We start from the raw sequence: 15,696 nt of genomic DNA on the forward strand, positions 1-15,696 counted from the left end.
TGCCATAAATCTGTCTCGTTTCAACTGAAACTTAAGTCTAAGCAAAGTCTAAATCCCCTCTATAGATTTCAACCTTAGTGACCAAGTTTGCCGAGCACTATGAAAGCAAAATGAAACAAAATTTTAAATAATTTTCTTTATTATGTATTTGCTTATAATATCGCAGTTTCTGTAACATAAATGAAAATCAAAAAAAAAGATAAAAAAAAAACACCGACACAATCGCATTTAAGTACAAACGAAACAAAATTTTATTCAGTCAAAATATAAAACTCAATACAATTAAATGTATATATATCGATTAAAATAATCATGCAATATGTAGGTATCAGGTATAACATTATTATAGTAAAAAATATTATTGTCATATTTATAAATATTGTTTTTACATTATTGTCATAAATATTAATCTTACACTAAAACATAGTATTTTTCTTTAAATTTTGAATATAAAATCTCAAAAAATTCGGTAAATAATAGCTTAAATCTTCAGTTTTTTATTCATTCGTTTTATTTTCTTGTATGATTGAAGTAGGTAGTACCCAATTTATATAATATAATTTTATTTTACCTATATTTAGCACCATATTTTGATTTTGTGCGTTCAGTAAATGGCACCTCTTTTACAAATAATAATCTTTTAATAATTAAATTAAATTCTGTGATAGCACCAGCTAGTCAGATTTTGTCATAATATAATATAATATGCCCTTAAAATATATTTTAACAATATTTTTTGACAAAAAGGAGCATAATAATTAACAATTTATTAATGTAAGTAAAACTTCTCTTGAAAATAATCCAGACCTTTTTTGACGGAAGTTACTACCGTTTTTAAAATGGCCGCCAAACAGAATAGCTATTTTGAGATCGCCATCTTTTATCAAGGTGTTTCAATACCAAGTAAGTAAGTAGTTAGCGCCAAAAATTTTTTTTTAACAATTGTCATCATTGATTTAAATTGATGTCACATAAAAATTGACATCTATTTACTAAAAAAATTATTGTCACAAAATTAGACCTTAAAAATAGATATACATATCAGATGTAAATATTTTTTTTTCGATAAATACTTCAACTAAAACTAAGCTTCATTTTTTGATTTAGTATAGAAGAGGGTCCTTAAAAACTATGTAACTTTTATATATTTCACAGTAAATATATTGAAAAGTACACAGTGTTGAGAAAAAATCCATAAATTACGTAAACTCTGACCTTCTACAATCTACATATCGCAGGTAATATTTTATTTACTATGTTTATAGTTTTACGATAAAAAAAGTTACTTTGAGATGTTAAGTTTATCCCTAAGGCTGTTCTTTACATTTATGGTCAAAATGTCCAAAAAAAAATCATTTTGAAAATATAATAAAAAGTTGGGGTCATTAAAAGTAGTTTTCGTAATTTATGGATAGATCTCTTAATCTAATTGCACTTTTATTTAAGGCACCGTCATTCAAAATGCAAACACTATCAGTCCTATAGATACAATAAATATTATTCATGCGAAACTTTGTATTTTAATACTAATGATGTCATGATTTTGCAGTTTAAGACGAATTGTCGCGGCACATTTAAAAAAATATGATTTTGAAAAAATTCTGAAAAAATCTTTTTTTTTTTTTTGAGTTTTCATGTTTGTGAGAACTCGCCTTAAATGGATTTAACTAATACTTTAGACTAGATTTCTTAAACTAACGAGTAACTTCTTATGAATAAAAATTGATAAATTATTACAATTATTATTAGGTAATAACATTATAGATGAATTAAATAATACCTAATAAATACAAAAGTTTGAAATCAGATCGAAAAAATTGAGACTTTTTAAAAATAAGTGGCAAGAGAAATTGAGACGTTTTTAATGGTGTAACGTTAAAAAATAATGCTTTGGTAAATTTTGAGGCGGTTCCACGACTCCACTCGATGGTCACTAGAAAAAAAATTTAAACTTAAAAAAATAAACTAAAAAATATAAGTACTTATTGAAAAACAGTTAAAAAGATCTTATTTTGTTTCGGAATTTCTCGGAAAATAAAAAAATAAAATAAAATTAGATTAAAAATCGGCCAAGTGCGATTCAGACTCGCGCACCGAGGGTTCCATACTCGAGTATTTTTCCGACATTTTGTACAATAAATCAAAAATTAACTATGCATAAAACAAATGAATTAAAATCTGTTTTAGAATGTACAGTCCTTTCATATGGTACCACTTGGAATAGTTATTATTTTACTTTGAAAATTGAAAATACTATTTTGTTCATGAACATATTTTAATTTTTTTTTGTGATGTAACCACAAATTCACAGTTTTCGAATTTTACCCTCTACTTGTGCTATACCTACCCTAACTGCCAAATTTCATGATTCTAGGTCAACGGGAAGTACCCTATAGGTTTTCTTGATAGACACGACGGACGGACGGACAGACAAACAGACAACAAAGTGATTCCGTTTAGTCCTATAAGGGTTCCGTTTTTTCCTTTTGAGGAACGGAAATCTAAAAAAAGGAAATATTACGAGTAGGTAATAAACTCAGCTTTGAATAAAAAGAGAGGGCCAAAAGTTCTTTAAAGCAAAACCATTATAATTATTAATATTATAGTGAACTCACCACAAATCGGTTAACTTTTGTCGCAACAGTTTTATTGACCGTTGTCGTTTGAACCTTCATGTTCTCAAACTTTTCACGTAAACTGCAAGAAAAATAAGTCAATGGTCACTAAAAGTACTTGTATTTATTATAGTACAGTCATTTGACGTTCAAAAAGGGGGTTAAAATGAAAGTTCGGAAAGAGCACTCGAAATCTATAAAACCACCAATTTTCAAAACTCCCGGAAAACTTTCCATATAAAACTACCAAATTACTGGACTATTATGTATAAATGATATATGAAAGCCTGACCAGAACAATAATATTAAAATATAGCCCGTACAAAATGAGAACTCACTCGCTAACTCTATGTGTCAATTATTGTCATGTCAAAAGTACAGTTCACCTTTATTTCGTACGCATTATTCGTCACATCGCGGAAACCTGTGGAAGGCTGGAACATACCTCTTAGCAGTTTCCAGCTGGGATTCCCCGTCCTCTTCATACTGTCTCTCAATGAGGGCGGAGGGAGGTCGCGGTTCGTTGTCCCTCTCACTCTCCGACCAATGCTCGAAACGGTCGCGGAAACTTTTGGTACGGGCCAGTTGTTGAGCCTAAAAACAAAATGTCAATTTTTGAACTATGTTTTTTTAAAGTGCAAGATGAATTTTCTAAAGTTCTCGTCAAATTAAAAAAAAAAGAATATTAGTCATTTCATTCCCGTTTCCTCTCCAACTAAGCGTTAAGCTTGTGCTAGGAGTGGGTACGACAATAGTGCAGGTAGGTAAAAATCCGGAAACCGTGAATTTGTGGTTACATCACAAAAAAATATTATAATGCGTTCATGAACAAATAAATTAGTATGTTCAATTTTTAAAGTAAGATAACTATACCAAGTGGGGTATCACATGAAAGGGCTTTACATGTACATTCTAAAACAGGTTTTTATTTCTTTTTATGTTTAATAGTTTTTGATTTATCGTGAAAAACTTCGAAAAAAATACCCGAGTACGGAACCCTCGGTGTGCGAGTCTCACTCGCACTTTCGTGGTCAGTTTTTTACTAAATATTAGCCATGTTAATCATGACTAATACTCCCCTTTCCCCTCCAATCAAGCGTAAAGCTTGTGCCAGGAGTGGGTACGACAATAGTGCAACGGGTGGGGTTTTAACCGCCGACCTTTCGGAAGTCAGTCCGCTCCTCAACCGTTGAGCTATCGAGGCTCTAAATGTTTGTATGTATATATAGAGTCACAGACCTGTTTGAGCGCCTCGTCCCTCTGTATAGCCTCCTCGTATCGGCGGCGGTGTTCGTCCTCGCTGTCCTCCTCTCCCTCCGAGCTGTATTCCGACGACGAGTCCAAGTGGCGACGCTCCTCCCCGGGCGGAGGGGGGGTGAAACGTTTCAGGGGTTTTGGACCTAAGAAGAATAGTATTGAGTAGGTGCCTATACAGATTGCAACCAGAACGCGAGCAAAAACGAAGACAAGTCCAATACTAATGATTACTATTAAGATACCACAAAAAAAAAAACGCAAAAAACCTGTATTTATTAAAAGTTCACAATATATAACATAATATAAAACATGTGACTGACCCTAGGGGTCAACGAACGTTGCGTAAGTAGGCCACTTGGAATCAATGCCGCGTCGTAGGTGGGACATTGGCAATTTTGCATGCTATATACATTGCGGGTTTGAAAAATACTAAATCTAAATTACAAAATAAGGCAATTTATTTTTTTAAGATTATTGGCATTGGACTTTGTGTGTGTTTAGTCTAAGCAAAGTCAAACATCACTTATTACGGCAAGCTGCTATCTTCCCAGAGTGGCTGGTACGAACCTTGTTGCTCCTCGGGTCGGTTGCGCTGCTCCTCCAGTTGGCGGAAGACGGAGATCATCCTGGACGCGGTCTGGCGACTGGCCGCCAGGCCGGCGTCGGCCGCTGGCTCGTCGCTGCGGACCACGCTGGGCTCGTGGTACACTTCCGGGGACGGGGACTTGGGACGCTGTACCAAGAAGACTGCTTGAGTTTGGCGAAAAAAAAAAAGATTCCGAGGAATTGAGAACCTCCTCCTTTTTTTGAAGTCGGTTAAAAAGCAGGTGACTGTGGATTCCAAGTCACAAGGTGTCTGTTTTTATCCGACTGCGGCAAAACCAAAAGGAAGGGTTATGATTTTAGCAATCTGTGTATGTATGTATGTATATATGTAGGTATGTATGTATCCGGATTCTGTGTGTTCCATCGAAGCGCTTAAACTAGTGGGCCGATTTTGATGAAATAGTTGTCAATTGATTCATTGTAAAGGTCTGGGTGACATAGGCTATATTTTATACGAAAAAAATTGACCTAACGGATGTTACATCAAAAAAAGTGGGGGTCTCCAAATTTTTTTTTGCTATTGTATTGAGTGGGGTGTCAAATGAAAAAAAATTCTGAGTTTGTGAGTATAAATGTACAACAACATTAAAATATACCAAGCGACAGAAAAACAGATTTATTCTAATACTTCAGCGTTTATTAAGACGATCGTAGTTTTAGACGGGTTTTAGTTTTCAACTTTATCTTGTTTTTCAAAATTATTTTCGACTAGCCAATGCCCGCGACTTCGCCCGCGTGGATTTAGGTTTTTTGAAATCCCGCGGGAACTCTTTGATTTTCCGGGATAAACAGTAGCCTATGTGCTAATCCAGGATATTATCTATCTCCATTCTCAATTTCAGCCAAATCCGTCCAGTAGTTTTTGCGTGAAGGAGTAACAAACAAACATACACACACACACACACACACACACACACACACACACACACACAAACTTTCGCCTTTATAATATTATTAGTGTGATAGTGTGAAGTGTGATACGCGGCGTATGATCAGAAATTTTCTTGATGTCTATTTCAAATTCAAGATGGCTGAAGTACTTTTCAAATTGATATGGGTCCATGGAGCGTGGGGGTCCCTGCAAGCGAGCTATGCCCAGCAGTGGACGTCCATACCTGCGTGTGCCTGGGCGGCGTCATGCGGAACTCCTTGCGTTTGTTCTCAGGCTTGTACGTCTCGAAGAACTTGAAGCGATCCGATATGTCAGCGGTCTCGATCTTCACGTCTTCTAACTTGTCGGCCGCTCGGACTACGTCTTTTGGTATGAAGGGCTGAAAAAATAGCGTCTTTTGGTATGAAGGGCTGAAAAATAATACGTTTTTTTGGTATAAAGGACTGAATACCGCACGTCTTTTGGTATGAAGAGCCAAAAAACCAGCACATCTTTTGTTATGAGGGACAAAAAACAGCACATCTTTTGGATTATGGTATGAAGGGCTGAAAAACAGTCGTTTGGTATGAAGGGCTGAAAAATTAATGGCAATTAAACTGATTCAACAGCGAAATGGACTTACTTACACAGCCCTGCGCTAAAATGGCCAGCTATTTTTTTGTAAAATCCTAAAAAAAATGATTTTTGTGATGGAACCACAAATTCTTGTGCTATAAAAGACTACCTGCCACATGATTCGGTCAACGGGAAGTACCCTATAGATTTTGAATCTCCCCGAATCGACAGACAGACAGACAGATAACGAAGAGATTCTATAAGGCTTCCTTTTTTTTCCTTTCGAGGTACGGAACCCAAAAAAAATAACTTACGATTTCCTTCCTCTTGGGCGGGTCTTGTGCGGGCGGCGACAGCGGCGCCATGTGCTTGGCGTTCGCATCTAGCTCCAGGAAGATAGACCGAGACTTTTTGGCTATACCTGCGAAAAGGGAAACATTACACAAAAATATTGCTATCCTTTTTCGCTGGTAATATTGTGAAAGGGATAACACTATTCTGGATATCTTTATATTGAATTACAAGAGATAGCAGCAGGAAAATTCAGTGTCAGTCCGTTTTAAAAATAAAATTTTAACTTTTCCACAAAGAACCTCTCTCGCCATCTAGTGAGCAGTAGTAACTTTCAGTTTGAGTTCATAGATGGCGTTTTAGTAAAAATATTTTTTTCCAAAATATAATCTCTTTGGATATTTAACGCTATCTAGTGAGCAGTAGTAGAACTTTAAAATAGGCAAAAGCGTCGATTCTCGTTTTCTCTAAACTTTTAGAGTACCTATCTGCATCTTTTTCTTTTTAATATTGCTAAAAAGGGACGGAACATGAATTTTACATTTAAAGACACTAAATTATTTTAGTGCATGCTTCAAAGTTCAAATTTAAACAATAGGCTCGCGACTGCCAGCTAAAGTCACGAGGTTTGACAGTTAAATATAAGTTTGTCTCTCCTTTTCTTATTATATTGATAAGAAAGAGATGCGAATACTCTAAATTTTTAGCTGCACTCAGAATCAGTATCAAAGAGCAGCTAAAATAAAAATAAAGTATAAACAGACCTTCATTGAACAACGAAGTGTCTTCTAGCTCCCTGTTCTTGGGCGGTTGGTTTTCATCGTTGAATATTTCTCCGTTTTCAAACCGTTGCTTGATAGCCTTCGCCTTTTCCGCGTCCAGATCCAACTCGCGAGCTATTTTATCTGCTGAAGTTATACCTAAAAGTAAGAATAAATATATTTAAATCTGATATTTTATACGTATAGCACGTTTATATTAATCTACTAGATTTTGTCAACGCCTCCGACCACGTGAACTAAGGTGATTCTTCAAATCCTCCAATTAAATAATTCAACTACTGTACGAAACATAAGTTACAAAACAAAAGTATTTACTTAGTGTATAAAAAAGTTACCCGATTAGTATATTTTCAACCCCCGACCCAAAAAGAGGGGCATTATAAGTTTGACGTGTGTATCTGTCTGTGACATCGAGCTCCTAAACGAATGAACCGATTTTGATTTAGTTTAGCTCTTCTCTAGTTACTGTAATCTTCACTTGTCGGGGGTGTTATAAATTTTTAATTTACAAAGTGGGTAACCTTAAAAACTTAATAAGGGGTTCTTATTAAAAAATATTAAGTTAAATTTTTGAACCTATACATATCAGATAACTTACTTTGTTCACACTGCATCACTGATTGTTCGTACATTTCCTTGATTTTAGCTTGCTTGCCCTGGAAAAAATGTATTTCAATTAGGTAGACAAATTTCTGCTATTACATAAAAAGTACGTACTTTTTAAAATATTATTTTCTATATTATCTGTATATACCCGCCACTTTGTTCATGTATTTAGGTTTTTAAAAATTCGAAGTGTATGCGTAGTGTGGGTGTGTGTGTGTGCACAGACAAATACACACATATGTGTGTTTGTCTGCGTGCGTGTGTGAATAAATGACTTATTCAATAAAATGTAGGTAGGATATATTGAAACCCTGAGTTTGTTGCTGGTTCTTCTCGGTAGGAAAGGCATTCCGAACCATGCAGTGGTAGATGCTTTTGACGATTCAAAAGTACTTGTAAAAGTCTAATTAAATAGAAATATTTTGATTTTGAATTTAAAATAATGTCTGATGAGCCTGTGTGTGTCTGTGTGTTTGTGGGCTATCTGCGTGTGTGTGTATATATAAACTCACCAGGAATAGTCGGCTGCGTATATTCTGTATCTCCTGCTTGCGCTGGTTATGGCGGGTGGTGTTCTGCGGCCCGTTCTCAAAGCGCCCCACCAGCTCGTTCATATCGCACAGTGATGTCTGTTCGCGTATTGAATTCTGCGCGTATGACTTCTTTAGCAACGAATCTTCATCTGGAAAAAATATAAATTATTAGTATCTTTATTAGCTTTATTTTATTGAAGCCACAAATGTTTCAGTGAATTTATGGGGTGTAGCGAGGTGTAATGTGGTGTGGTGTTGTTTGGTGATGTGTTGTGTTGATTACTTTGTGTAGTGTTGCGTAGTGTAGTGTTACGTCATGGCGTTATTTGATATTGTGTGGTGTTGTTTGGTGTTGCATGGTGTTGGGTAGGTTGTGTGGTGTTATGTGGTGTTGAGTAGTGTTATGTGGTGTTGAGTAGTGTTATGTGCTGTTTTATGTAGTGTTGTGTGTGATTAGTATTATGTAGTGTTGCACAGTGTTGCGTAGTGTTATGTAGTGTTGTTGATGGTGTTGCCTGGTGGTGTTGCGTACCGTCTTCTTCATGTTCGCTGGAACTGAGCTCGGGCTGCACTCCGTTCAGATACTCGTCAGAAATTCCGATGTCCATTCCCTTCGCCTTAAATCTGGAACAACGAAACATTCGTCGATTTCTTGAGCACTAATTTTTTACCTAAATGAAAAAAATCCGTCAAGTGCGAGTCAGACTAGCGCACGAAGGGTTCCGTACCATTAAGAAGTAATAGTTTATCATTTTCATGGCGGACATTTTGAAATTTTTATTATTTGTTGTTATAGCGGCAATTGAAATACGTCTTTACCTATTACGGTTCATGGTATACAGCCTGCTGACAGACAGACGGACTGATGGACAAACGGACGGATGGACAATGGAGGCTGACTAATAGAGTCCCGACCCCCGACGGCACCCTCGGGTACCCTAAAAAGACAAAAATGATATCCTCTGTGTACTCCCTAACATCTGTGTACACTAGATAATAAGACATTCCAAAGAAAAACCGTGTATTAATTTATTCATTTCCGTTTTTAGGAGACGTTTATAATGGCCCCATCATATTATAGGACCTAGATATCTTCTATACATTTTTAAAATTTAAGATCGCAAAATGTATTCCAATTTACTTACGCATTCATTTTTTTTAAACAACAAAAACAACAAACAAACAAACAAACAAATTTTAAACAACAAAAATTAACAATGAACGAGTTAAAAATCAATAAACTTAACTAAAACACTTTCACTTTGAACCATGTAACGTTAACTTTAACCGACGCTGAAAGAACACTGGACCGATTGAAGCTGATATAGTTACTTTCTTTTTTTAATAACGCAAACTTATAATTACATATCTCAAAAAATTTGACAACCTTTATGCTTATGACAATAAGATTCAAAATTGGATGCATCTACTCAATATGACTGCATTTTAAAGTTGCAAGCACCACGAAGCGTAGTCTTTTATGCATATTTTAAAAGATACTTTATTTATTTGAATAGGATCCACTGCGTTTTTTATTTACATATTACTAAAGTACACTCCAGCTCAGTCGGTAATGTATGTCAGATGGTTTTACTTGTATGAAAGATTTCGTTCTGTTTCAGTTCACATGTTGTTGGGAGTAAAAATAGTTTAATGACGTCAAAACTTTAGTCGTTATTGTATGTGGAGTGAGACGGTTTGATACTTGTTCACTTTTACAGCGTTATGATTTTAAATGTATCTTTTCATCTAATAATGTATGATCATTTAATAATCTTACTCTTACTTAATATTATATATGTGAAAGTTTGGATGTTTGGAGTTTGGACCTTTGTTACTCCTTCACTCCACAAGGACTCCACCGATTTGGCTGAAACTTGGAATGGGGATACTTTGAACTTTAAGAGCTCGTTTAAGAACACAGGCTGCGCAAGCGTTGCGTAGCGCGTACCATAAAGTTGTAATGTATGGAACTGTGTGACACATGGCACACCGCTTGCGTGGCGTTAACGTTCACGTAGACGTTATGCGTGCAGTTACGTCTATGGGTTCACGCGCGTCACTACGCACGTGTCACGTGTACGCGCTGCATACGCAGTTGGTGTGAATCGGCCATTATTTATCCCGAAAAATCAAAATGTTTCCACGGGATTTTTGGAAAACCTAAACTATTCGGACGAGGTTGCGGGCAATATCTATTTATTTCTTTTTAATTTTTGGATTAATTTATGGCTGAATACAGAAACGTCTTTATTGTGTGTCCGATTATTATTAACACATCCATTTAACAAAATAATGGTAAAATACAACTTAACTTACTATTTGGGGCATTTTAAATTATTAAGATTTGTTGGAGAAATAAAAGGACTAATAGGACATAACATTATTTTGAGACAATAATATTTTAAGTATCAAAACTATTCATACTGCTATGAATAATGATGTTCATTAAATTGTACTCTATGGAGATTCCTGGTAAATATAAAAGTATATAAAATGCTCGATCTTGTATGTAGGGTACTGCACTAACAAATTGATAGACATTCTTTCGTACTATTTTTTAACCCCCGACCCAAAAAGAGGGGTGTTATAATTTTGACGTGTGTATCTGTGAATCTGTCTGTGGCATCGTAGCTCCTAAACTAATGAACCGATTTCAATTTAGTTTTTTTTGTTTGAAAGGTGACTCGATCGAGAGTGTTCTTAGCTATAATCCAAGAAAATCGGTTCAGCCGTTTGAAAGTTATCAGCTCTTTTCTAGTTACTGTAACCTTCACTTGTCGGGGGTGTTATAAATTTTTAATTTACACTTGTTTTACTCCATTATAAGTTAGCCCTTGATTGTGATCTCACCTGGTGGTAAGTGATAGTGCAGTCTAGGAGGAAGCGGGTTAACTTGGAAGGGAAAGGGTAGTTTTATTAAACCCATACCCCTTATCGGTTTCTCACGGCATCGTACCGAAATACTTAATCGCTTGACGGCACGGCTTTGCCATTAGGATGGTAACTAACCACGGCCGTAGCCTACCACCAGACCAGACCAGAGACAATTTAGAAATTAGAAATTCCCATTTTGCCCTTACCGGTACTCGAACTCGGAACCTCTCTCTAATAAGGCATTTACACACACTTGATTAGATTATAACCTAACGCTAATTCTAGCTCATTTAAATCTAGGTTTGGTTTAACTAATGCAAATTCTACTTAGTTCTAGAGTTCCACGTGTCCTCAAATTATACCTATGATTTTCCGATAAAAGATTATTCAAACACTTGGTTAGTGCGACAGAACTTTGCAGTATGAATCTAGTATGAAATATGGACGTTCTCACTTGGCCAGCTTGGACAACACAGCGGAACTTTTTTCCCTGGGGGCTCTGTTCTCGAGGGGCGCAGGCTCCGCTTCCTGCTTGGATTTGCGCTCGAACACCTGGAACCTGGATTTGACGTCCAGAGAGGCTAGCTCCTCCAGACCTAGGTCTGGTTTGTCAGATGCTATAACAAAATAAGGGATAGAGTTTACACATTGTTTTTATCAGCCATGTAAGGTATGACCAATGCAGAGGTAGGTATAGGTACGAGTATATTATGACGTCTTGAATTGATATCTAATATTCTTTTACGAGGAAATGAAACAGTGATACAAGACCACGACCTGTGGGTTAGCTCCCTGTAAGTGTTTATACTTCACCGTTGGTCTTTTTCTTTACGTATGCTCTAGCCTCTAGCCAAACATCTTAAAATCACCCACTGCGCAGGTACAAGGTGCTTATAACGAGACGCCAAATATGTAAATGTAGTTTAAACTTCGTGAACTTCTAATACATAACAAGGTGAAAGGATCCTACCTCTAACCACATCCGGTGGCAGTTCTATTGGTTGACTCTCACAAATGATCATTTGATGTTTTTTAGGCGTTGCTGTAACAAAAACACTATAATTATTTAATTACAAAAAAAAATAGATCGAAAAAAGGTGTTATTGCAATATAAACAAAATGTATTGAAAGTAAAGTAAGTATTATAAGACGATATAATGAAGGGTGTAAAATTTTATTCTACAAAACTTCGTTAGCGCGATGGTGTTACAAACAGCGCCATCTAGTGTGAAAAATAGAAACTAAAACATTAAACTTACCATCCGTCTCGTCGTCTCCGTCTACGGGTTTAGGCTCAAACAGTTGCTTGAAGTGCGGCTTGCAGTACAGCGTGGTATGATCGCTCTGGTACGTTTCCACTCTGCAATAATACATTATTTTAACTCTCTATCTCTCTCTGAATCGTACTCTTACTTCTAACGAGTAACTTCAATTAACCCCATAATGGTAGAGGGGTTTCTTGGCTCGCTAATTTTATTTAAAAAAAAAATGCAAAAACGTAATAAAGAGGGACATTTTTAAGCATTACTCTTCTTTCATAACTCTACGTTTAACAAGAAGTTTTAAGCTGACGTTTTTAAGTGGCTATAAAGAGCGTAGTGAGCTCAAATTTTTTTGTCAATCAAAAGGTCACTTACGTAAGATGTTTGTTGCACTGAATGCATCTGAAGCACTCTTTATGCCACGCCCGTCGTTCTGCCTTGATCCTCTCCATAGCGTACACTGGTCTTGAGCATTTTGCACACATTGGGTTCTCGTCGGCTGCTTTCATCTTCTTGCAAAGCTTTTCGGAGCTTTTTGACTGAGGACATAAATTATTTATTAGGAACTTGATTTCTTTAACATTATGTATAAGTATATGTATACACTATGCAGCGTGTTTGATAATTCATGTCATAACACATAATATTATAAATGCGGAAGTGTATTTGTTTGTTGATTTGTCCTTCAATCACGCCGTAACGGAGCAACATGATTTTTTGCAATGATATAGTCGAAGAGGAGAGTGAAATAGGCGAAATTTTTATCCCAGAAAAGTAAACAGTTTCCACGGGATTTTCGAAAACCTAAATCCGTGCGGACGAAGCCGCGGGCATCAGCTAGTAAAAAAATTAAATTAAAATCATTAAAAAGTGCAAAAAGTTACCGACGAGGATGGGATTCGAACCCACGCGTGCAGAGCACATTGGATTAGCAGTCCAACGCCTTAACCTCTCGGCCACCTCGTCTTGATCGAACGACGCGAAATAGGTACTTTGACAACTTTATTTTTAAAATTAATCCATACTTTTAAATGCGAAAGTGTCTGTCTGTCTGTACCTAAGCTTTTCACGGCCCAACTGTTTAACCGATTCTGATGAAAGGTACAGAGTTACCTTACATCCCGGGGACGGACATAGGCTATTTTTTATCCTGGAAAATCAGAGTTCCCACGGTATTATTACAGGCCCATTCGATTAACTGAAGTATATTGATATGTAATTTGGTACAGGCTAAAGAGGTAGCTTGCTTCCCGGAATATGACAGCATACTTTTCCACGCGGATGAAGTCGTGGGCATCACCTAGTAATTTATAAACTCAAGTGAATTTTATTTTCCTATACTATAATCGCTATAGCGTCACCGGTCGGCAAGCGTGTTCGAAGAAATAATTGAAGAGATCGAGGAGCAATGGTAATGATTCTGACCTGAACTAAATTTTAGAGTGTTCGCATCATTTTTAACCCCCGACCCAAAAAGAGGGGAGTTATAAGTTTAACGTGTGTATCCGTGTGTCTGTGTATCTGTGTATCTGTCTGTGGCGCCTAGCGAATCGTAGCGCCTAACCGAATGAACCGATTTTAATTTACTTTTTTTTGTTTGAAAGGTGGCTTGATCGAGAGTGTTCTTAGCTATAATCCAAAAAAATTGGTTCAGCCGTTTAAGAGTTATCAGCTCTTTTCTAGTTTTCTTGTAGAAAAGAAGGTTAGATAACCCTTAGGTTCATAATATTATGTCAATTGACAAATGTCAAGCTGTCAAGATGGACGTTGCCTAGATACATAATTATTTATTTGAAAATGATGTTTTGGAAAACTCAAATACTTTGTCGGGGGTGTTATAAATTTTTAATTTACACTTGTCTTACTAATATAATACGAAAAGGACAGACACAGTTTGACAGAGTCGTCGTGATAAAGTCGTTAGCCTATCGCTTAGTAGAGTGCACTAAATAGGGTGTTTAAATTTAAAATTCATCTCCCGTCCTTATTTATCAATACCCACTAAAAAGATACAACTAAATTAAGTTGGAGAAAACCATCAAAATTGTTGCCAATGTTTTTCTAAAGGCGCCTCTTGTGAGGCTCGGACCACAGCTTCGGATGACAGAACGAATGGCTGGGTAGGACTTGAGTCCTTACACTTCTGAGACTGTATGGGTGGCATGCGTCCAAGTCCGGGTGACGTTAGAAATCGGGGACCTCGTTTTCACCGGCGAAGACGCTGTACTAAGGTTCTATCCATGAGGATTATCACCATAAGGTAGGGCTGCCATACGTCCCGGTCTGAAGCGCTGTGTCTCGGTGTCCCGGTCAGTAAGTTAGTTGTCCCGGTTTGATGTTAGGGCGTTTGTTTACCGCCACCATCAACGAGACGGTAGCGAGAAGCAAACAGTGGTCGGGGTCCAAACCCGCAGCGAAATTCCATAATAACAGATTTTTTTTCTAAAATGCATAATAGACTAGTTCTCGAATTTATCAATCTTCTTTTAAATATATTTATCAAAAAATCTGCACCCGCTTCGCTCGTGATTTTGTATTTTATGATGCCCGGAACTTCGTTTGCATTAATTTGGGTTTTAAAAACCCCAAGTTCAAGTTGAGTTAAGATTCGGTTAAGACCTGGATAAATGACGATGACACTCACCACAGATATAGAGCCCTCATCCTTATGCCGGCGAGACTTGCTCTTTTTGACCTTCCGCGTCTCCGAGACCACCTCCTGGTAGTGGACCCTGGACTCTGACTGGATGAGGGATTGTGAGGCCTCCACAGTGGCAGCCATTGCTCTGAAATTAACAATAATTATGCTAAATACAGTGTAATTAAAAGGTAGTTATAGGCAGTAAAGGTATTGCGCTTGGGCGTAATGCAGCCTAAGGTGGAGCGGAGCGTGCCTGCCTAGAAGGTGCCTATTCACTCTTCTATCATCATCTGTGATCTCAATTCATCTCAGGGCCACTTATGAGCATGGGTGTCAGAATACAAGTATAAACAGACAAGTATACACTACAATCCGACTACTACCCGCGAACTGCCGATAGATATAGTTAAATTGTTTTTCACCTCACCAGCTCAAAAAGAACGCCTTTGCTGTCTAAAACCAGGCAAAAATCGTTTTTGCTCTCAGTGAGAAAGATTGTTGTCTAAAGAAAAGTTCGAAATCTTTCATACGCCAACATTATTACATCTTATCTTTGATTAAAAAATATTTTGGTTCATGCTCGCAACTTTTCGCGAAGCGGGTTGAGGGCATGAACCAAAGTGCCCGATTACCTTTATCAAAATTTCTCATTGCGCGTTGTATGTACTGTTACATCCCTCAACTGCTAGCTGAACAGCTGACCCAGCAGCTACTCTATCTCGACCAGGTGTCAGATCGAGTAGATGCCTTCAGTCCGGTCCCACAACTCGAAAAGGTTG

General features: G+C 36.9%; 1 protein-coding gene and 1 non-coding gene across 2 annotated transcripts in view; both read right to left on the minus strand.

Annotated features, from left to right (window-relative positions):
• Positions 1 to 121: 121 nt before the first annotated feature.
• The window catches only part of LOC123877374 (LIM domain and actin-binding protein 1), a 37,117-nt gene continuing 21,542 nt past the window's right edge, over positions 122 to 15,696 (minus strand). Inside the window, exons 2-17 of the mRNA XM_045924078.1 lie at positions 14,921 to 15,062; positions 12,652 to 12,815; positions 12,274 to 12,374; positions 11,985 to 12,056; positions 11,469 to 11,631; positions 8,670 to 8,761; positions 8,117 to 8,286; positions 7,597 to 7,654; positions 6,981 to 7,136; positions 6,240 to 6,346; positions 5,594 to 5,749; positions 4,440 to 4,605; positions 3,855 to 4,015; positions 3,061 to 3,209; positions 2,616 to 2,697; positions 122 to 1,933 (exon numbers count right to left, since the gene is read on the minus strand). Of these exons, the coding sequence (XP_045780034.1) occupies positions 1,931 to 1,933; positions 2,616 to 2,697; positions 3,061 to 3,209; positions 3,855 to 4,015; positions 4,440 to 4,605; positions 5,594 to 5,749; positions 6,240 to 6,346; positions 6,981 to 7,136; positions 7,597 to 7,654; positions 8,117 to 8,286; positions 8,670 to 8,761; positions 11,469 to 11,631; positions 11,985 to 12,056; positions 12,274 to 12,374; positions 12,652 to 12,815; positions 14,921 to 15,058 (1,938 nt within the window). The 5' untranslated portion in view covers positions 15,059 to 15,062 and the 3' untranslated portion in view covers positions 122 to 1,930. The remainder of the gene's footprint in view (positions 1,934 to 2,615; positions 2,698 to 3,060; positions 3,210 to 3,854; positions 4,016 to 4,439; positions 4,606 to 5,593; positions 5,750 to 6,239; positions 6,347 to 6,980; positions 7,137 to 7,596; positions 7,655 to 8,116; positions 8,287 to 8,669; positions 8,762 to 11,468; positions 11,632 to 11,984; positions 12,057 to 12,273; positions 12,375 to 12,651; positions 12,816 to 14,920; positions 15,063 to 15,696) is intronic.
• On the minus strand, positions 13,161 to 13,242 carry Trnas-gcu. Its single transcript has one exon. It is a non-coding gene; the product is annotated as a tRNA-Ser (tRNA).

The sequence above is a fragment of the Maniola jurtina genome, chromosome 23, assembly GCF_905333055.1.
Source record: "Maniola jurtina chromosome 23, ilManJurt1.1, whole genome shotgun sequence".
Taxonomy (NCBI): domain Eukaryota; kingdom Metazoa; phylum Arthropoda; class Insecta; order Lepidoptera; family Nymphalidae; genus Maniola; species Maniola jurtina.